Raw genomic sequence first — 22,816 nt, forward strand, 5'->3', positions numbered from 1 at the left:
GGTTTCTGTGAATGAGGAACCCCACTCCCAGTTGTCTTCTGTCAGCCAAGCCCCGAAAGCAAAGGACGTGCGCATTCTGTAACACCGTATATGCCTAATCTGTCCTCCCAACCCCACTCAGCCCTATTATATCCCATTTACCACCCTCTAGCTCCACGAATAGTACAGCTAGACTTGCCTCACTAGATAAGCTTCCATAGCATTAAACGTTGCCAAGGTCAGGTTACAATGGCGGCCTCTTCGGATCCAGAGATTCTTAGCACCCTCTGCTGCGTTGCAGATCTGACCGCCGCCGTGGTCAGTATCTTCGCAGCTGCTGGGGAATGAGGGCCTTGAGTTAATTGACGTATGCATGGGGGGTGTAGTGGCCAGATACTGCACCAAGGTGGCCAATCTTTCTCTGGTGAGGGAGTGCGTTACCGGTGCTGGTCACCGGTGAGGCTGCACACCAGGCCTCTTAGTGCAGTTCCATCACCACGCAGATTTTTTTATTCAGTTGGGAACTGCGCGGCGGCACCGGGATTCGAAGCACGAACGTTTTGCATGCGAGGCGGATGCTCTAACCACTACGCCATCGCCGCTTTTTTTCGGGTTGAGAAGGAAGGGGAAGAGAGGGTCTAACTATATATATATATATATATATATATATATATATATATATATATATATATATATATATATATATATATATATATATATATATGCCAAAGAAGTGTGTGCTTAATGGCGCATTTTTCCGTGTTTTTGACAATATTAGTGAGATCTAACAGACAATAATGCCAAGGAAAGTATAGGGAACGTTATAAAGCCGTATTGTGCTGTAAATGTGAGCAAGGTAAAGAGGGTGAAAAGATAACTTGCCGTAGGCAGGAACCGATCCTGCAACCTTCGAATAACGCGTTCGATGCTCTACCACTGAGCTACGACGGCGGCTATCCTCCCAGCCTTTTTATTGGGTATATATGCGAGTTTAAACGTGGGAGTGTCAGTCAGCCCCCTCAGTAGCCATGGCAGCGAGTGTGGCACACACTTTTTCTGAGCCTGTGTTGCGTCACGTAGCATGTGAACCTATTACGAGCTGGCAGCTGACCAATAGTCTCCGTATACAACCTAAGGCACCAAGTCTGCCAGGCCGAGACCCTTGTTAATGAATAGGGGAAAGGAGTGTATACTTAAGATATATATATATATATATATATATATATATATATATATATATATATATATATATATATATATATATATATATATATATATATATATATATATATATATATATATATATATATATTTAATATTGTTTGTATGTGTGCGTGTATTTAGACGCAAGCAAAATATAAAATTTAGAGAGAGGGTTCCCCCCCCAACCCCCCTTGGCTATATACAGACGTATGTCGGGAAGGAACCACGTTAACATCTGTTATATAGCGTGTTAGAAGAGTAAATAAACAAGCAGGCTTCGCGCAAGGCGAATTGCGTAACCTGTGACCAGGCGTGACAATATGAGTTGCGTAACGAGAAGGTTGCTGAATGCACCAATTACAAAGGCCTCAACCATAATTCTTCATCTTCACCAGCCAACACATCAACAAAGTGTACATGGCGTTTTGCAAATGTGCAGTGGATACCTAGATTCTGCGGAGAATGGCGAATAATTGCATAGCGATTGCTTGCCAGCTAGACAAAAAGCTATGATTTATGGCGTATGGGGTACTTGTATTAGTAGCCCCAACAGAGTTTCCAACGGCCTCTAGAAATGCCGCTCTTCGGCGCAGGCCTAGCATTCTTTAGATACATCTTCATTTGTGCCCTATATAGGTGTGACCCTTGCTGCGGAAAAATTTTGTTAGTTAAATTCTATTTATTTATGCGAAAACCTTGCGCGTGTATTGGGAAATTGGACTCGACCTCGAAAAATGACGATGCGAGCGCAGTAACGTCTTTTTGGAAAAGGACAGAAAGTGAAAGCGGAGATAGAAAGCCTAACAAAGCTTTGTAAAAATAGTAAATATCCTAAAGCCTCGTATAGTTAGGATTGCAAGGGGGTGGGAAAGCTAAGTGAAAGTGACGAGAGAATGAAGTAGGGAGAGAGTAAGCCATATCGTATAGTGTATTATGACAAGTGGGTGGGAAATGGAAGTGAGGGTGAACTAGAGGAAGAGAAGGAACGGAGATAGTGAAGCATAGTATGCCCATGTATATTACGGTATATACTATTTTACTTGAGACATATGGGTGCCGTGATCTTGGGCTGTTAAGTCAATATTTTTTTTCCTATTGCAAATGACGACGTGAACTAATACGGCCACAAAATATCGCATGCACGAACCCAACTGTTTTCATGCGTATGGGTCTGCCACAACACTGGTCGTTTAGTTGCTAAAGATGCAAAGCACGAAGGTTGATGGCCCAACATGGCTGCACTGAAATCCAACCGTAAAGTAGTCTAGAAAAGGGGCGGGAAAGGGAAGTTAGGGTTGGCAGGAATGAAACGAGGACGGGAACTCCGCCGTTTTCTCAGTCTTCGCACCACTAGGACGTAGCTGCTCTGATTTATTTTTGTCAAGCTGCGGGTACCGTCAAGCAAACGTATGGAACTTGACGCAGTGCCACAGTACGGAGAATGGGACAAGCGGCGCCACGGTAAAGGCGGATGAACGATAGATAAAATAATGAAACAGAACCTTGACGCTTACATTGTAGTGTCCTTCCTTTTGTATGTGCATAATAATGCGTAGTAGAGCTGGCATATGTAACGTGCGTGAATTCTTTTGCTTTGGTGCAGCTAATGTCTAAGAAAGTGACTAGCTAACACACTTACGTAAACGTAACTTTTTCATCATTATATGCGGATTTTTCGTACAAACCATTCAACATTTAGGCTTACCCAGTGTTTGCGTTTTCTTTCCGTTTTTCCATGCGCCGAGCGGGATAGGCTCGTTGTCTTCACGACGCCAGGTGATGGTAGGGCGTGGGTAGCCCCGAGCTTTGCAGGTCAGCGTCACGTTCGAACCTTCGCGAACCACCACGTCCGAGCTGCTCTCTTCGACCACAATATCAGGGGGCACTGCGGAAAAGGCAGTTGTAATGCGTTGTAATTAGACAGACAGACAGACAGACAGACAGACAGACAGACAGACAGATAGGTAGATATATAGGTAGATATATAGATAGATTGATATATATATATATATATATATATATATATATATATATATATATATATATATATATATATATATATATATATATATATATAGATAGATAGATAGATAGATAGATAGATAGATAGATAGATAGATAGATAGATAGACGGACAGAAATTTCTGTAAGGGATCGCAACGACTATTTCTCGAACATTTAGAAACAGTATCCAAAAGTAGTTGCGACAATGCCGAAATAGCTTGCAATCATCACTTTGTAGTCGAGAGCACATCTCGTACTGTCTATATATGTTAAGTCTGTGTCCGTTTTATACAGTGGGGATTTTTCTGAAACCTCACCTCTTCGCCAAGTTACCCAAGACTGTTTACCAGAATATGTGTGTTCTTTTGTTTTTCTTCTAGAGAGCTAATGTCTACTGCTTAGCAATATGTTATCCCTTTGCGCACCTCTTAGATCACGTCTGAATATCAAATATAGAACGATTTCCTTTCCCCTAATTTACGCTGCGCCGTTACAAAGTAAGCAATAACCCAATCTTCGTGCCCCCTTCGAACCTACACGTATCGCTCTTTCCTTCATTCAAATCAATAAAACTAAATCACGAGAAGCAAGCCTCATTACAAGCTAACGCGCAAACTCGCGCACCGTGGTGTACAGCATCTCGAAATGCGTCATAACATCACTCTGCGGTCTCGCTTTTTCTTGGCCTAGCCCTGCTCCTATAGCGCCCACTATACGGTGTCTGTTTTCCATCAGCTGAACTCGTCTTAATCATGTTAATGGCAGCCGTATAGAAAGGCTGCCGTGATCTACATTATGCCCTGCTGACGCTGCTCCGTATTTTTTCATTCCGCCACGATGCCGATGCCGGCCGCACTTTTATTGACTCCGACCCATAATCTGATTGCGTGGCCCAGCAAGCGCGCTACGATAAGCAACCAGCGCTTGCACTGTTCGAGGTAGCCGACGTTAAGTGCCTACCACTTTCAATGCATCCTTTGATGCGCCTCTACATGTTGTAGTACGTACTACGTCATAGCGACTGTTGTTTTTTTTCTTATCTCCCGCATGTTTAGGAGCAGAGGAATGACAGGTGAACCCTACAGCAACGGTGTCCACACCTACGAAAATTTTTGTAACGTAAGAACCGTAAACAAAAACTGCAAGTGAATTGTTTTTGTTCACACCACTTTAGGAGTAATTGATAGGAGTAATTGATTCACCTTCTGATGCATGCCAGCTTAGACTACCAAAACGATTGCATTCACACCTGATTTGGGGCGAGAGCGTTTACTTACCCACCTTTTCCAGCCATAAAACATCAATCCGGCAATATCATAGGACTTTCCGTTCATGGATGAACATTTGCTCATCCTGCTGTTGCTGATATTTATTATCGTTACGTTTTTGTTGTTTTTGCTACCTTTTTTTGCATCGTATAACCTAATTTCTTCAGTATTTGCACTCGTCAATCGCACATTACAACACATATAAACGGCACCATACTTCAAAGCCAAGAGAAAAAGAAAACCGATAAAGGCGCAGGGCCAATTACTCGGCGTCGTATAGTTATAGTTTTCTTGTCTGCTGTTTTCATAGGATGGTGAACAACGGAAAATAAGGATCTCCTGCTTCGATTCTTCTTGTTTCATGAGCGTTCGAACGCTTCCATTACCGACAACTAAGTACTTGCTAGTTTCACTAAACACTTGTGCTTGCATATCGGTGGCCTGTGATAGTTTCACGCGCCAACACATGGGAGACTCAATGTCAGTCACCCTCATGGACACGTGGGTTAACGAGAATTTTAATGCACTGGTAGCTTCAGATTGCCGCTATGGTACATTATTAGACCTTGACGGGACAAAGCAACCTTTTTGTAGCTCTTACAAACTTCTCATCTTAACGAAGAATTTCTAGCGTGGCAATCACTTCGTCTAAAGGGCCCCTGGCCACACCGCATTCGAAGGCGAGGGAGTGATTTCCTGGTCAGCTTCGCTACCCTTCCTAAAGGCAAATATTTCACCTTCACCACTTATTGCTTAAAAACACGTGTACGATGTCAGCACCGAGCGTCGAACGTTATCAAGCTTTTACACTTGTCGGCACATGCTGTTACCTTCGCTTGCGCAGTCGGAAACAAATAAAATTAAGTGAAATCAATTGATGGCGCACGATATATAGTCCTGCGATACGCGGAAGAACGGATGAGTTGCTGCAAAGCAGAGCAGTGCAGGAGACAATTCACAACTGATATTACGCGTACATGGATTAATTGAGAATATGCATTTTATAGATGTCACGGGAATCGCTATTCTTGTATCACGATAAGCGCCGAAAGACATTTGAGAAATGTCAGGAAAGAATAATGCGCATTTTGTGTGTGCGTACGTGTGTATTTTCAAAGCTTGCTGAAGGGCCCTTTAACGAGGTTTAAGTTCTCATAATTATATACCAGCGAGGGTTACTTCGTGAATATGTAAATAGAAATCTGGCTATTAATCCCGGCCTCCTCACAGACCGACGTGCCAGTGTTTGTGCACACAGATTTGAACACAATATAGCCCTTGACTAAATTACATGTGCAGCTGTGTACTGTTTTGAATCTCATCATTAACTTTTGAGCACCCGATCAGTGCATTCGTGCCTAAACGTAAATTGTGCTCAAGATGAACTATAAGCGTGCGCATGAATATGTATTTGGTCTTATATATACTAAACAGATGTACTTGAAGGTGCTGTGAAATCCGTGGTTTCACAATACGAACTTTGAGTTGGGGAGATCGTGCCCATTGCTCAACGTCTTCTTAGCATAGGAAGTTTGCCTGAGATGTTTGGTCTAAGAAAGGTGTCGCTCAAAAAACGCTAAAGGAGCCCACTAGCCGTCCAATCTCCTTTCGCCTTTCGATAAATTTGCCAGTTCGGCAATCATTCGTCTCGTAAACCAGAACCTTATAGGTTAACAAAAAAGAATGTTGGCGCAAAATAAGTTTGATAGGCAGTTTGCTAGAACACTCACACGAAGCAATTGTACAATTTTGAAACGTCATTAGCATAAACAAGCAGACCATTTTTAGACATGTACTATGCTAAGGCTATATTTTCTTTTTAGATAAGTTAATAAGATGTTTTGATTCATTGATTGATTGATGGGAGTTTAGCGTCCCAAAACCGCCCCGCCGCGGTGGTCTAGTGGCTAAGGTACTCGGCTGCTGACCCGCAGGTCGCGGGTTCAAATCCCGGCTGCGGCGGCTGCATTTCCGATGGAGGCGGAAATGTCGTAGGCCCGTGTACTCAGATTTGGGTGCACGTTAAAGAACCCCAGGTGGTCAAAATTTCCGGAGCCCTCCACTACGGCGTTTCTCATAATCATATGTTGGTTTTGGGACGTTAAACCTCACAAATCAATCAACGTCCCAAAACCACTATATGATAATGAGAGACGCCGGAGTGGAGGGCTCCGGAAGTTTCGACCACCTGAGGTTCTTTAACGTGCACCCAAATCTGAGCACACGGGCTTACAACATTTCCACCTCCATTGGAAATGCAGCCGCCGCAGCCGGGATTCGATCCCACGACCTGCGGAAACAGCTTTGAAAGGTTGACTTTTGCTTTACCATAGTAAGCGTTAATGTTCCTACGTCTAAGTTCCACTATGTTTTATTGAATGTGAGAAATTTTTTTTTTAGAATGGTTTGCACCGTGGCTAGTTGGAGATTTTGTGTTTTGGGTAGTAGCAGTAAACATTAGACGCATGGAAAGAAGCACAAACACGAAAATACTGATAGAACTTTTTTGACAAGAAACAGAGAAGGCACACACACAAGCGCAGTGTTTTGTAGTGATGATTTACCAACTCGCCCAGCGTTCAGTACTCTTAAGCTATATTCGCAATGGCAATGCACACTGTATTGCCTACAGCAAACTAAAATAGGCATTGATTGATTGATTGATTGATTGATTGAAGTTGCGTTTATTTGGCGTTTTGTGGCAATTGAAGTGGTGTCTATCCACGACAACCCAATTAGTTTCCTGTATACAATTCTTTCTTTTCAGTCCTAGATAAATCCGGTCAAATTGACGTCACCTTCCATGACTTCAGCAAGGCATTTGATAAAACGCCCCACTCCAAATTAATTCACAAACTTAACTTGCTTGGTTTTCCCTCGACCATTGTTAAATGGGTAACATCGTATCTGTCTTCTCGCACACAGTTTGTTGACATAAACGGTACCTACTCCAATCCTCTTCCCGTTAACTCCGGAGTTCCCCAGGGTAGCCTCCTGGGACCACTACTAGTTTTAATCTATATCAATTATATCACACCCTGTGCTAATTATGGTGTCGAAATGCGGCTGTTTGCCGATGATTGCCTTCTGATTAGTTCAGTGAAATCAACAGATGACCAAATGTCATTGAACCAAAGTGTTGTGAAGTTAATACCTGGTGAGAGTGCTGGGACATGCACATAAACCAAGAGAAAACTGTATGCGCATTACTAACAAAAAACCACCCCTAATTTACTCGTACAGTATAAAAGAAACTCCAATTTTACTTACACAAAGTTATAAATATCTTGGCGTCACAATCACCAACTACTTAACTTGGTCCTGCCACATTGAAAAGATTTGCTAATCTGCCCGTAGAAAATTAGGGTTACTAAGGCACACCCTCAAAAGCTCTCCCCCTAAAACTAAACTCCTCGCTTTTACCACAATATTCCGGCCATGTTTAGAGTACGCGTCTGAAGTCTGGGATCCGCACACTAAAAGAGATATTAATAATCTAGAGAAAGTCCAAAGATTAGCTGTTTGGTTTATTTACAATTGCTTCCGCCAATCTGACTCTCTGAGAGAACTAATAATTATTAACAAAATTCCAATTTTAAAATCTTGAAGGAAACTAGCTAGACTTAAACCTCTTTTTCACCATCTAAGAAAAACACTATCATATAGCTTTCGCACGTCCTCACTCCATTTTCTTCACTTCCTACCAGAGGATACCATTCTTACAAATTCACACCTGCCTTTGCACGCACTAGCAACTTCAAGTACTCATTTTTTCTTCTCGCTCAATAACAGACTGGAACGAACTGCCGCACAATATTTTTGAGTCTACAAATGTACTAAAATCTCTAGAATATTACTTTGTAGTGCGAGTTATGTAACCCGCGAATATATTGTACACCTGCCTGATTTATTTTTTTTTCTGTCGTTGTTGTTGTTGTTTTCTTTGTCTTTTCTTCTTTCTCTACACCTGTATCTATAAATTGGTCATATCTATATCATTGTACCACCTCCCATTCCTGCTTGGGCCATTTTATGGTCTGCAGTACTTCATAAATAAAAACAAAATAAAAATAAATCCTCTGCATAGCTAGTAATTGCGGCTATCTACAGTAAAACACTGGCTCTGAAATATTCAAAAGGGGAAACAAGATTTAAAAGAGTGGGGCGTTTTTATTCGGTGCCTTTCATTTTTATGGTGATAGTCTCTATGAATACACTAAAATTGGTTTTAAATTTAATTAAAGGAGAAACTAAGTCACTGTCGGTTTACCAAATTCGACCTCCTTAAACCGCGTCTATGTCTACTGATTTGAGACCTGCTTGACAGAGCAACAGTTAGGGTTATTTGGTGAGCCATCTTGAATATGCTAATGCCTATGAATATAAATTTGCTATGGTGAAATGCTAAACAGAGAAAGAAGCAAGAAACAATAGAAAAAAAGACTTTTCCGGCATCTACCAAATTTAAGAGCTCGAAAGGCGCAGACGCAAGAAAACACGCACACAAAAGACCACCTCCGCGTGTTGTTTCTTGTTTTCTGTCTACTTTTACCACTGCGGTGCAAGTATATTACAAAGTATACTTGCGGTGCAAGTATATTACAGCGACGTCGTATATTTCTTGGTGGTCGCGAATTTTCGTGGTGCAAACGCGAAATTTATTTAGCACGTGCCGCATTCACTGGGGAAATCCTATAAATCACCATAGTGGTCCACTAAAGATTAAGAAGGGATCATACGGGCAGCGAGCGTCCATAAAATGCGCACTTTTTAGGTTCTCTTGTTGGCCATATCACCAAGTGCTCAGGAGGTGGTTTAGCGCACGTCGGTTCTTGATGACGGTTATTCTATAGCGAAACAGTATACCTCTCGTTGTCGAAATAATTTGGAACATAAACACAAAACGCCAGGTTAAAGAACCCCTAAACCATTAACAGGAGCTCCACCCCATCAGCATGTGTGGTGTTATGTGCAGCTTCGCTTGAAATTCACGCTTGTCACTCACCGAGTACGTCTGGGAGTACGTCAACAGTCACTCACCGAGTACGTCCAGGTATCCGACTTGGCTCATCATGGGCGACGTGTTGATCTGGCACATGTAGCCACCGCGATCTGATTCCTGCACGTTCCGGATGTGCAACACGAAATGCCTGTTGTCGCTGGTGCTGAGCGAGATGCGGTAGTTTCGGCTGATCACCAGGTGGTGAATGCTCAGGATGCCCTTGTCCTCCACCTTGATCCACGCCGGCTGCATGCAAGACCAGTTAAGCAACGTGGAACGGCTGCTATCATACGAAACTGCAGATGCCTTGCAATAAGCTCGAATACAAGAATGTGCTCTGTATATAAAAATAGGAGGATTATTATGATATGAACCCATATTGAAGAAACATCCGCCATGATGGATCAGTAGTTATGGCAGTCGGCGGCTTACCTGACGATCGTGCGTACAATCTCTGCTGCGGCAGTCGCATTCCTAAGGGGTCGAAATAATAGAGGCGCGTGTACTGTGCGATTTCTGTGCAAACGGTCACCATTTTCGGAGCCCTCCCTTTATATGGCGTCTCTCGTAATCGTATCATGGTTACACGAAGAAATACTCCGTTGCAGCAAAGGTTTATGTGGTCCTATGACCAATAGTTGTCGGTACATAAAATAACGCTTGATTTCAACTGGTGTGGCTCGACTAATATATTTGGAATTACTAGATTACAACGTTAAAAATCATTCGACGCTTGTTAAAAAAAAACTACCCGTTGTTGTTATATTTGAATTTTCCGCGACAACTGGGAGCTGAGCAATAATAGGCGAGGCCAGTGGATGATGACGTAAAAAAGGTTGACACGTAAACATGCATCGCAATGCACTTTGATGGGGAAGGCAACACTGTTTCGACATGTTCAGGAAACGCTGCCGATCGGTTGTCGAATCTGTCGAGAACACGCAAGCCAAACATTGGAGCGCCGCTTGCAGCCTGAAATTTACAGTTTTTTTTTAAGCCAGATAGAACTGGTTGCCTCTTATTTCTACCAATGACGTAATATACCCCAATGACCACGCCATATACCCAAAGTCACAGTCATTGGCTGAACTGAGCATTCGTAATGACATAATTGGAAGCGCAAACCAACGAAACACAAGAAAAGAGACAAACAAGCGCAGACTGAAACTCAGTTTATTTGGAGAAGAAATTATATACCAGAAAGAAGAGAAAGGGAAAAAACTGGGGGCAAAGGTTCCTCCATGATCAGGTGTCGTCCAGAAACGAGATTTTACAATCTAACAGTGATATAGACAGTGAACTAACACAACTATCAATATTCTTTTTAATAAAAAAAGGTTTCCTCAATCTCTCTAGTTTTCGTGTCATGATAGCTGTATAAGACAAATGTGCGCGAAAATTTAGGTACGCAGCCACACTTATTGCAATGGGCGCAGCCACACTTATTGCAGTTCAACCCTTCTGAACTGAGCATTATGAGCTGCATAGTTACCGAGGTCGCTACGGGATGCCGCCATTTTACCGCGCGCTCGCTCGCTATCACACTGACAGTAGGCCATATGTTCGAAGTGCTCAAGGTCATTAGGCGCGCGTGAGGTAATTTTAGTATCACGTGCCATTCCTTCCTGCTTAGCTTCTAGCGCACTCATTGAGACGAGAGAAGAGAAAGCAGTTACATTGTGTGACAAATGTCTGTAACTCTGCTCGTACTTTACAAGTTCTCAGTTTTTGTGATGGTCGATTTGTAAGGCTCATTTAACTAATTGTAAAACTTAAGTAATGAAATGACTTTGTGGCTCATTGGAAAAGTATCAAAGTGTTGCGGGACCCCTTTAAAACCTTCGTAGAAAAAGTAACTAAGCTACGCCTCCACCGATTTTCACCCCATCTAGCGTTACTGTAGCAGCACCCTAACAGGCATTTCTGTAACTCCTCGCCATTTTAATTTTCTACGGAAGCATAGTGACGCAGTCTAATACTTTGCCCCATTATACAGAAAACAGCTTGCCGACTTGCTAAGCACATCAATATTGAATGTCTCCCATACATTGACGTCAACCAGCTGGGAGTGCAGCATTTCATGTTCAGACGCTCATATCACGCAACTCAGCAACTGAAGACTCAGCACTTTGCTTACATAAAAGGGCAAGAGATGAGTGTGTCAGTCAGAAACAGCTCGGCCAAAGGTTTGTCAACAACTATTCTCGCTAAGGTCAACAAAAACACCCATGGACCCTTTTGCTGAGGTTCAGATCGTGCATTTGTCCATTAGGAAACAGAACCTCGTTTCTGCTTCGCCCAGCGTTATTAGATCGAACTGCAAGGATCTATCGCGTCATGTCGGGGCCTCGCATGATCAGTCATCGGTACGCTTAGAGAACCACCAGTGATTTTTTTTCCTGTGTGGTCGCAATCAGCATGGCACGGATAGTGCTGCGGTAACGATCGAAGAGCAATTGGACCCGGGATTGGGCACCACATGACTGGGACAGCAGCTTGCAGTTTTGGCAACGACACTCACGTTTCCAGTTGAAGATATCGGAGGCACTGCTCTCGCTTAATCGACTCCACGTTCTTCTAGTTGTGTCATCGAGCCTTCACACTTATAGCAGGGAAGAACGTTCTATTTTGCCTTGCCTCTTTCTAGAATTGAAAAATTCGGCGGATCCGACATATTTAGGAATCGACGTTATGCGAATCCCGTGGAGAGAAAGAAGGAACAGTGTTGCAGGTTTTTTTATTGAGCGACCCGCCATGAAATGACGCTAAATATATATACAATTGTTGCACGCACGGACACATGTTGACGAATTGCAGACGTTTATATAACCAGCTGTTTGCACTTGCGCAACGATAGCAACTGGAACATGCGTATTAGCAACACCAGAAGCTGATATGAAGCGCTAATGCTCTCGAAGAAGCTGGCCCTGGACACTACTACATAAATCAACTTCAGCACGTGGCAACTAACCACAATTGACGTTAACCCGACGTGATGGCTGTACCAAAGGAGTGCATATGCAAAAGTTATAAAATTTGAGTAGGCAGCACTGCAACCACTGTTGACGTTTTACGAAGTTTATAGCGATTTTATTAAAAGTAGTTTGGAGACCTGGCATAGCTCTGTGGTAGAATGCTTGACTGCCACGCGGAATGCTTCAGTTCGGTTCCTGCTGGGACCCTGAAATGTATTATTTGCGTTCGTCGGGGGGGTAAACACTGCTTATGTCAGTTTTTTTTCTTAACACTGCCATTTATTGTATGCCTTCGTTGGGTCAACGCTACCGATGTCGGGTATTGCTTAACGCTCGTGCGCTAAAATTGCCCTTGTGTGTTCTCGTCGTTCCTGGGTAGATGATAAGTGTCAAACACCTGTGGCACATACCCGCATACTAGCGGCACATACCCACCCGTTGGTATGTGCCACTGTCTGGCGGGAAGTGTATGATGACGTACGCGACGACATTGTGACATTATTCATGTTTTCACCAGTGCGTCATATTCGTCAAACCATGTTACCCTCCCATGCTAATTTAGCTTCACGCCAAGTTTGTGACCACGAGAGCACCCAAACGTAAGCGGCTAGATAGATAGATAGATAGATAGATAGATAGATAGATAGATAGATAGATAGATAGATAGATAGATAGATAGATAGATAGATAGATAGATAGATAGATAGATAGATAGATAGATAGATAGATACGCTCAAAGTCGTTGAAGTTCGCTAAGCAATGCTTCGCACTTTTAGAAAGTCGCATAACTCCGCGAATATTTTATTGTAACGTGTACTGCTAATATATGTTTCAGTTATTTTTTTTGACTAATGCGTAAAAGAGAAACATATATACATGTTCGTTCTCGAGACAGTGTTCCGAGCTATGCCCGGTATTGCCCTAAGGTGGGAGGACTCCTTAGTCTAGGAACACTTCGGCTTCGACTGCCCTATATATTGGCCCTGGCGCCGAGTTGTCGCGTATCTTGCTCGTCCTGGAAGCATCCGGCATTTGCGTGTAGAAATGAGGGCAAAAATGGAGAACTTACATCGGCAGTCTTGACCCGACGAATGCAAACAATAAATTTCAGTGGCCCCGTTGGAATCGAACCTTCCTATTCTGTGTGGCAATCAAATATACTACCACAAAGCCAAGCCAGGCCTCGGATATATACTTATCGTGAAACGTCCATTGCGGTTGCAGGGCTGGCTATACAATTTTATAAACATTACACATGCACTCCTATCATACAGCTGTTATGTCGTGTTAAAGTCAACAAAAGAAGTGTCATGCGCTGAACTTAATTTACGCAGCAGTGTCCGGGGCCACCATCCTCGCGAGAACCAGCGCTTCATATCAGCTTATCGCTTCTGGTGTCACTCATACTCAAGTTCCTGTTGGCATCGTTGCGCAAGTGCAAGCAACGTGTTATATGAAAATCGACGAATGTTCAACATGTCTCTGCATGCAAGACTTGTACATATCGCTAGCGTCATTTTATAACGTGTCGCTCAACAAAAAAAAAAATAACATGGTCACCTTCCCTCAACGTGCTTCGCATAATGTCAATTCCCAATGTTCGTGGGATCTGTCGCATTTTTCTGCCTGCTGGCGCCATGTAGCTCTACTGGTCGAGCATCAGACGAGGAATCCGAAGGTTGCAGGCTCGGTTCCTGTGGACAGGCAGTTGAGTTTTCATTCACTTTAAGTTATTCGCATTTATATCATACTGCACGATTTATACCTTTGTTGCCTATATTGTCTGTTATTTCTCATTATGAACATGCTTAGAAATTACACGCAACAAAAAGAAAGAGAAACTGCAGACCCGTTGTCACAGTGCATCCTTACAAGGCCTCATGGGCACACGTATTCAAACGGTTATCTTTCAACTAGAGTTGACGAATGACGAAGCATCGTCAAATCACGAGCGCGTGGTCTGACGCCGTGCAGTGCACAGGGGGCAGCACTCGGCTTGTGCTTGGACGATAAAGCTGGGTTAGAATGCTATCACCAGACTGTCATCGATTCACTATATCATAGGTGCTGTAGGCAGGCCGTAACAACTATGTTCTTTCTGATAATTTTTTTTTCGCTCAACACCATCCCCTTGTCGTCGCTTTCCGCTGGGCTGCTGCAGTAAATCTTCGGCAGCCGTCAGCGACGTGCCGGGCGGGCGTTCAGGTTTTACCTCTGCGCTCTTGTCGTGTAACGCTTATCTCTCCAGCTGTGATGTATGAATCCACGGCGGGCTCCTATTGTTTAGCGGTGTGTTCGTTTCGTGCGCGATTCTTTAACGTATCGTTTTGGAGGTTCAGACGTGAGTGCGCCGTTTAGACGGCGTGCCGAGGAATGGTGAGGTTGCGCACCAGACATGAGTTCAGCTCTGTTTACACATTAGGTTGGCAGTGAGCGGTACTGTTCTATTTTTTTTTTAAACATAAGCGTATTGGCTACAATGTAATCGTTGTTACAGTTGCTGTGTCGTGTAACAAAGTGCCTTGGGCAACAACAAACTGTGTGGTGTGCGATGGTAAGGTAATCTCACAAAAAGAAAATGTTAAAAACACCACCCCATGACGAAGTTGATGAAGGAATAGTGGACGCTGATTGCACCGTTTTATGTGCATTGTAGTAATTGGGATACAGCTGCGAGCAAAGTAGAGGTGCTGAAAAGAGAACTTGACACCGGGTGGGGTGGAACCTGCACCCTTCAGATAACGCGTGACCAGCTGAGCGGAGGTGGCGATTGACCCCTTGCCCATCGGCTGTTTCATGTGCATGCAAACCAGGGAGGGTTAGTCAGCGCCGTTCATAGGAATAACGGAGGGTGTGGAATGCTCTTTCTTTTGCAAGCTCTCATGGCGTAACACGTGACCTTTCTTTTTTTAATATATGGTCGAACTTGGGCCGCATATCAGACAATGTGCAATCAATAATAATGAAAGTACTACTATTATTATTATTATTATTATTATTATTATTATTATTATTATTATTATTATTATTATTATTATTATTATTATTATTATTATTATAAAAGCGATGGCACTAATACAGATAAATCTCAAGAGAAGACAGCCACATACTGTCAGGCTACGAATGTTTCAGCACTCTGCCTGGAGTTCTATTCATTATTTTCCTTTGCATTTGTTCAGCTGCCTTTACACCATCTGCATGATTTGTGTGCAACAAAGCGAGGTGGTCATTTCTGGCCACTGTTACCGACCACTCGACAGTCCAAATGAGTAAAGCAAATGTAATTGAGTGAGTGCAGCCTAAACATTCCGTACGTTATTTTGACTTAGCTTGTATATAGACATGACAGCAAAAAAATTTCTAATATAGCCCCAATATAACCTTGATTGCGCAACAAAACTGTTTATTTAACACGAAAGTGTGTTATTCCGGGATCCTTCAAAATTTCAGCGACGTTTCTCTGTCACGGAAATGACGTCAAAAAGTGTACACAATCAAATGGCAAATAAAAATGTTCCGTGAATGGACATCGAACCAACGGCCGTTTGGTCCACAACCAAAGATTCCGGGCATGCTGTCCACTCTGCCACGTTCACACAGCCTGGAGGCTTTGGGAACATTCCTTTTATATCTGAAACTTTCCTCTCGGAGAGCTCTTGGGCAGCGGGGTGGTGTCGCCTTCTGGGATTTCACGTTTATATTCAAGACTGTTCAGACGTATTGCAGAGAAGTGCCTGTCATACACTAATTCAAAATTTTTTGATCAGGGGCGTGAATGAAGAAGGGGAGTGCCTTGACCTCTGTCCTGCCAAATCTTCCAGGGAGGTTCTTCATGAATATTTCTTATGCTTTCATATCTTTCAAGAAAAAAGTCGTTACTCAACTGAAACCACGCATAAACTCGTACTCCAAGGCATATGAAAAAGGCACCAAGAAGAGCAACGGTTACGTGAGATATTGTTGCCAAAAGACATGGACACCCTGGTTAAACAAGATATTTCTAGACTAACGGACGCACGAGTTCACTCATTCGAACTTACTTATACTCACATCAATCCGTGAGTGTGAATCTGAGTCCGGGTGTGTAATGATTTTGCGAGCTTGAATCCGTGTAAGTCCGGTTGAAGTAAATTTTTGTGAGTCTGGCCCAGGAAATTTTGGTGTGTCTGAGTCCGAGTGAGTGAAAAGCACAAATATATTTCATGAGCGAGTCTGAGTGAGCTCCACAATTTTTGTCGACTTGTGCATCTTCTCGCACAGACCGTAAACCAATTTACCGACAAAGACTCTAACGCTTGTTGTGGCTTCACTGCAGCAAGATTGTATTTGCAGAAATGCACGCTTTACAGGCAAATTTGTGAAGGTTGCGAAGCATCAAGAGACAGCTACCGAAATATACTGCCGATTAAGGGTTCACTACGTAGATAGGCAAGCGTATTATTAAAAAACTATTATTAGAGATAATAATAAATAGTTATAGTGCTGCCAGTGGTGCAACTATATGCACAAATCGCACACTTTTAAATGTAAGCATGACCTACACTTGTAACGTGCAGTGCACCAGCCACCAGTACAAATACAACTCTTACGGCTTCTGCCCTTACAGAACCTTGTATTGGCGTACCTCATTTCTCATTTAAGAATTCGAGGCATTCAGCAAATGATTCAAAACCTGCTTTCCGGCAAATAGCGTTGAACAGGTGGCGGCTTCTGAACATTAAAAAAAATAATCATCGCTTATCCCCCTTTCATAGGAATTGGTGTAACAGGAAAGTGGAACGTGTCTTACGTAGTGCTTGTGGTGTAGTGATATATGAGAGCTTGTACAAATTCTTTCAGCGTTTCGCAGCTATAGCACCGTTTGGCGTGGACACAGCCACGTTTACGCCTCGTGGCACGCATCCAGCGCGACGACTACCACCCACGATCATCATTTAACCGTCGTGGTAACTGAAGTTTTTAACATATACCCGAACAATGCTCATCGTCAATTGCGCAGAAAGATGACATCAAGAAGCACACACTAAACACTGCTACTCGATATAGGTGGCTTCAAATATCGTCAGTTATGGAGAGAAACAGCACAGTGTGCGCTCCTGAAACGTACGCTTCAGAAGCGAAGGACGCAGAGGCTCGTGGCTGGAGCAACGAACCCGTGCCGGCGTTCCACGTTCTGCTGGCCTCAGTTTCACTCCACCAAGGCATGACATTCGCCCATCGATATCATTGCCTTGCTACAGTTCTCACTTTAGCAGTTTCATTCAATAATTTGGCGCTATTACAGTCGGAATGGTCGGCGGTGAAACATCGTTGGTGCATGTGGAGGCTGCACGACTTCATCAACTAGCTGTGACGCGCTAACATGTCGGTGACTCTCCGATGCTCAATCGGTCATGGTTTTAACTGCTATCGAGAAGCTTTCATCGTGACCTCCAAGACTGCGCGTCAGCATGCAATATTGGACACCATTTTTTAACTGCGTCACGCCTCATTACTTCTCTTCAGCACTCACTGACCACGGCCCCACACGCTTCGTCAACAGAGAGTATGGAGCGAGAGTGCATGTGTGAAAAATATAAGGCGCATTCGTTAAGAGCCTAGCAAGTGCTTCAATAACTCAGTCAGAAGGAATTCGGGCACCTATTGTCGTTTTACAAGGAGTGAAATGTTCCACGCCCGGCGAAGAATTGGTTTTTCTTTCTTATTTGGTGGCGTAAGTTCTACAATGTTATATCCGTGACGGAAACAAGTCACTGGAGTCTTTGTGGATCCTGGCATAAAACACTTTCGTGTTCAGACGCATCACTCACTCACTCACTCACTCACTCACTCACTCACTCACTCACTCACTCACTCACTCACTGCCAAGAGTGTAACTGCGTGGTACCCTGTACGATCCAAGGTTGTCGATGACGCAGGGAATCCTGGCGTCTCTCCCGCGAGGTACGGTGACGTTTGGTATCACCTCCGCGAAGAACGGCGGCAGCTCTTCATCGATAATGTCCTCCGCAGTACCTGCATGTCAGTCATAGTTCAGCAGAACTGCTTACTACACGAAGTTGCATCGGCAATGATCGCTTCACTAATTTGGTCCCTTTATATACCACAGTCAACAACCGACATCAGGGGTAGCAAGGCAGGCGGTAAACAAGGCTACTACGTCTGGCGTTGTCATACTAAAAATGTTGTTGTCATACAAGAAAAACAAAGGTACATAAACACTCTGGCACTAGTGTGTGCACGTGTTTTAACAGTGAAGCTATATATGTTTTTCGTTGCGCCGGGTAGTGCGAACAGTAATGGTCATCATCAAGAACTGATGCGCGTTCGCTTCGTCCTCTTCGACTTCTGTTTTGCTCCCGTGAACAGATTTGTCTGGCGTAAAATACAAAAACTAGCGCTGTGTATGTGTGGTTCTTGTAGCTTTCTGTCCCGTCCAGGTGCGCTCTTCCACGCTGATTAGAAAATATGAGATAGACGTTACTGTTACATTGTTAAAAATCCCGTAACACCGCGTAACAACACCTCACGCGGCTAAAAATCTTGAAAGACCACGTAATAACTAGATACGACACTAAAGTGATGATATTTGGGGTTTAACGTCCTAAAACCATCATATGATTATGAGAGACGCCGTAGTGGAGGGCTCCGGAAATTTCGATCTCCTGGGGTTCTTTCACATGCACCCAAATCTGAGCACACGGGCCTACAGTATTTTTGCCTCCATTGAAAATGCAGCCGCCGCAGGCTGGCTTCGATCCTGCGATCTGCGGGTCAGCAGTCGAGTATCCCAGCCACTAGACCACCATGGCGGGGCACGAAGATACGAGAGGCGGGTTGGGTTTCGTGTAAATTTCACCGCAGATAAACGAGCCGCAAGAGAGTTTCCACTCGACGTGCGGTGGAGCGTTGCGGGCGAGCGAGAGGGTGAAGCGAGACAGAAGTGTGTTGTGAGCGGATGGAGGAGCAGGCAGCTGGGGGTGCTGCGGTAAGCGTGCTGCAATTGAGGGAGAGAATGACGTCAGCGTGTACCTGCAAAGGAAGCGTGCGATGGGAACGTAAAGGCGCCCCGCCATGGTGGTCTAGTGACTAAGCTACTCGGCTGCTCACCCACAGGTCACGGGATCTAATCCTGGCTGCGGCGGCTGCATTTCCGATGGAGGAGGAAATGTTGTAGGCCCGTGTGTTCAGATCACGACCTGCTCTATAAACTTACGACCTGCTCATGTCGCCGCTTCCCGTGTAGCCATATTTTCTTTTGCTTGTTTAATTTTTTTTATTTAGCTAAAGTGGCACAGCACTAGGAACAGCACGCCATGACGCCACAACTTACCCCCATCGCTGTAGCCGTCAAACCGCTTTTCTGAACGTGCGTGCGCGCATTCGCTCGGTTTTTTTTTGTTTTTTTTACTAAGGTGCTCGCGCAGAGATGGAGATCCGGTAGTGGAGACCTCGGAGCCAACCACCGTGGTGCTTCTGACAGCTAGAATGTTGCTTCGAGACGCTTAATCTATGAATTCCTTGACTCACGCGTTAGAAACTGGGAAAACAATGAAAGGAACGCGCACAAACGAGTGCACCACGACGTTCGTGCTTCGTCTGCTATGGGGGTAAGTAGTGGCGGCACCTGACGGCATCAACAACCTTTACGCGCGCATTTTCAGATCCAAACGCATCCATAGGGGTTGCGCCAATGAGCAGGTCGTAAGTTTATAGACGAGGTCGTGGCTCAGATTTGGGTGCACATTAAAGAACCCCAGGTGGTCGAAATTTCCGGAGCCCTCTATTACGACGCTTCCCATAATCATATGGTGGTTTTGGGAAGTTAAACCCCACATATCATGCAATCATTAATTGACGTAAATGCGCAGCTGCGGCGTGACCTACTTAGCACTGCTCCAACACCGGCGGCGAGGGGAATGTGTTGCGGCGCGTTCGTGCGCAGGAACGTACGTACGGTGCTACACACGTTTGTAAAAGAGTTACTTCTCATCTAAAATACCAAGGCACCACCGAGACCACTGGGGATTCATACCGGCGACCCCCTCTTTCAACACCGCTCCACGCAAGCTATCCATCTCACTAACAGCAGCTATATACATACATACATATATATATATATATATATATATATATATATATATATATATATATATATATATATATATATATATATATATATATAAGGGAAAGAAGTGTATACCTAAGGAGGGCTCGTTTTTTGACACAATAATAATAAGACCTAACAGACAATAATGCCAAGAAATGTAAAATTTCACGTGTTACGTGACGCCACACAGGCTCAAGAAAGAGTGTGCCACACTTGCCGCCATGGCTACAGATGGCGCTGGCTGACACTTCCACGTTTATATTCACATATATACCCAATTAAGTGGCTGAGACGATAGCCGCCGTGGTAGCTCAGTGGTAGAGCATTGAACGCGTTATTCGAAGGTCGCAGGTTCGGTTCCTGCCCACGGCAAGTTATATTTTCATCCAATTTTCTTTCTTCCCATTTACCTTACAATTTGGTCTAATAACCTCCCCTATACTTTCTTTGGCGTTATTGTCTGTGAGATTTCACCCACCCACACACACACACACACACACACACACACACACACACACACACACACACACACACACACACACACACATATATATATATATATATATATATATATATAATTCATGCAATATTCATGCACCCGTCACATGTCAGTCATGTCAACACAAGGTTCTGACAGATTACCATTTTTTACTTTGATTGTCCTAGCTGTTATACCGAGAGTTCATCACGTGAGCCTATAAAAGCGGCTGCATTGTATCATACCTACTTACTCTGACGAAGGCCGTGCCACGGCCGAAACGTTAGTAAATACGATTCTTTTCTTATGTGCTATCTGCAAGTTAATTCAATATAGAAAATACCCGGACCTGTCGTGCCTTCCCTTCAAGTTCTATATATATATATATATATATATATATATATATATATATATATATATATATATATATATGGAAAATAAGTGTATTCCTAAGGGCTCGTTTTTCCTTGTTTTAACACAATATTAATGAGATCTAACGGACAGTAATGCCAAGGAATGTACAGGGGAAGTTATCAGAACCAATGAAATGTAGATAAGAAGAAAGAAAAACGGATGAAAAAATAACCAGCCGTGAGCAGGAATCGAACCTACGACCTTCGAATAACGCGTTCGATGCTTTAACCACTGAGCTACCACAGCGGCCTTCCCTCCCTCCACTTTTTTGGGTTTATATGTGAATTTAGAAGTAGGAGTGACAGTCAGCGCCATCTATAAGCCAAGCGACGAGTGTGAAAACACTCTTTTATGCGCATGTTTGGCGTCACGTAGCACGTGAACTTTATTATGAGCGGGCAGCTGATTAATATTATTTTTTTCATATATATATATATATATATATATATATATATATATATATATATATATATATATATATATATATATATATATATATATATAGGTGTACCTATATTAGTAAAAATGCATAATGAAAAATAAATCAGTAGAAAGCAACTCACTCCGCAGCCCACTGCGCTAGTCAACACAGCCATGCGCCATGCTTGTGCCGGTGATGTAACGGGGAGTTATTCATACGCACCATTTACTGCTCACGGTACGCAGTTCTCGGAACAGTTTGAGCGTATTGTTTTCTCAACAACGCTTTCACATTTTCTTTCAAATTGAAAACTACCCTTGATACCAACAAGAACCACTTGTGATGTACCGCTTGTGATGTACCACTTGTGATGTACCACTTGTATTGTAGAAGAGGCAAAAAAAAAACACACACACACACGGTATACTAGGGGTCAGATGCCACCGCGTGGCAGGGGACGCAGAGGGGCCACTTAACCTGTGGCACAGTTTAAAAGAAAAATAAAAACACAGCATATACACGTAGTGCATGATGATAAATGGGGTGAAGCGTTTGTCCGTTTGTGTGACCGTCCGTTCGTCCATCCGTGCATCCGTCCGTCTGTGCGTCTATCCGTGCGTTCATTCCTGCGTTCGTCTGTGTGTCTGGCCCTGTGTCCGTCCACCCGTCCATCTACTCGTGCATCCGTCCGTGTATCTCTCAGTCTGTACATCCGTTGATCCGTCCATCTATCTGGTGATCACCATCCAGCATCTTTTCTGAAGTACCGCCATCTCGCATCTTTTCATCATATATTCAGCATATAGAAGTACCACCTTCCAGCGGACATTCCAGAACTAAACGAGAGGTGGCACCCGTGTCTAGTCGACACCTTCCACTGCCTCTTGTTCATGGCTATATACTAGTTCACTATATTCATGGCACTGCGGCCCAACTCTCGCTAAACCTTGATAAAATTAAGG

At 43.6% G+C, this 22,816-nt stretch overlaps 1 protein-coding gene across 1 annotated transcript in view; it reads right to left on the reverse strand.

Moving 5' to 3' along the window:
- Nucleotides 1-22,816, reverse strand: part of LOC119163891 (lachesin) — a 97,864-nt gene that overhangs the window by 11,087 nt on the left and 63,961 nt on the right. The window contains exons 2-4 of the mRNA XM_037415966.2: nt 18,319-18,446; nt 9,495-9,702; nt 2,888-3,067 (exon numbers count right to left, since the gene is read on the reverse strand). Of these exons, the coding sequence (XP_037271863.2) occupies nt 2,888-3,067; nt 9,495-9,702; nt 18,319-18,446 (516 nt within the window). The remainder of the gene's footprint in view (nt 1-2,887; nt 3,068-9,494; nt 9,703-18,318; nt 18,447-22,816) is intronic.

This window comes from Rhipicephalus microplus, chromosome 3, assembly GCF_043290135.1.
Source record: "Rhipicephalus microplus isolate Deutch F79 chromosome 3, USDA_Rmic, whole genome shotgun sequence".
NCBI lineage: Eukaryota > Metazoa > Arthropoda > Arachnida > Ixodida > Ixodidae > Rhipicephalus > Rhipicephalus microplus.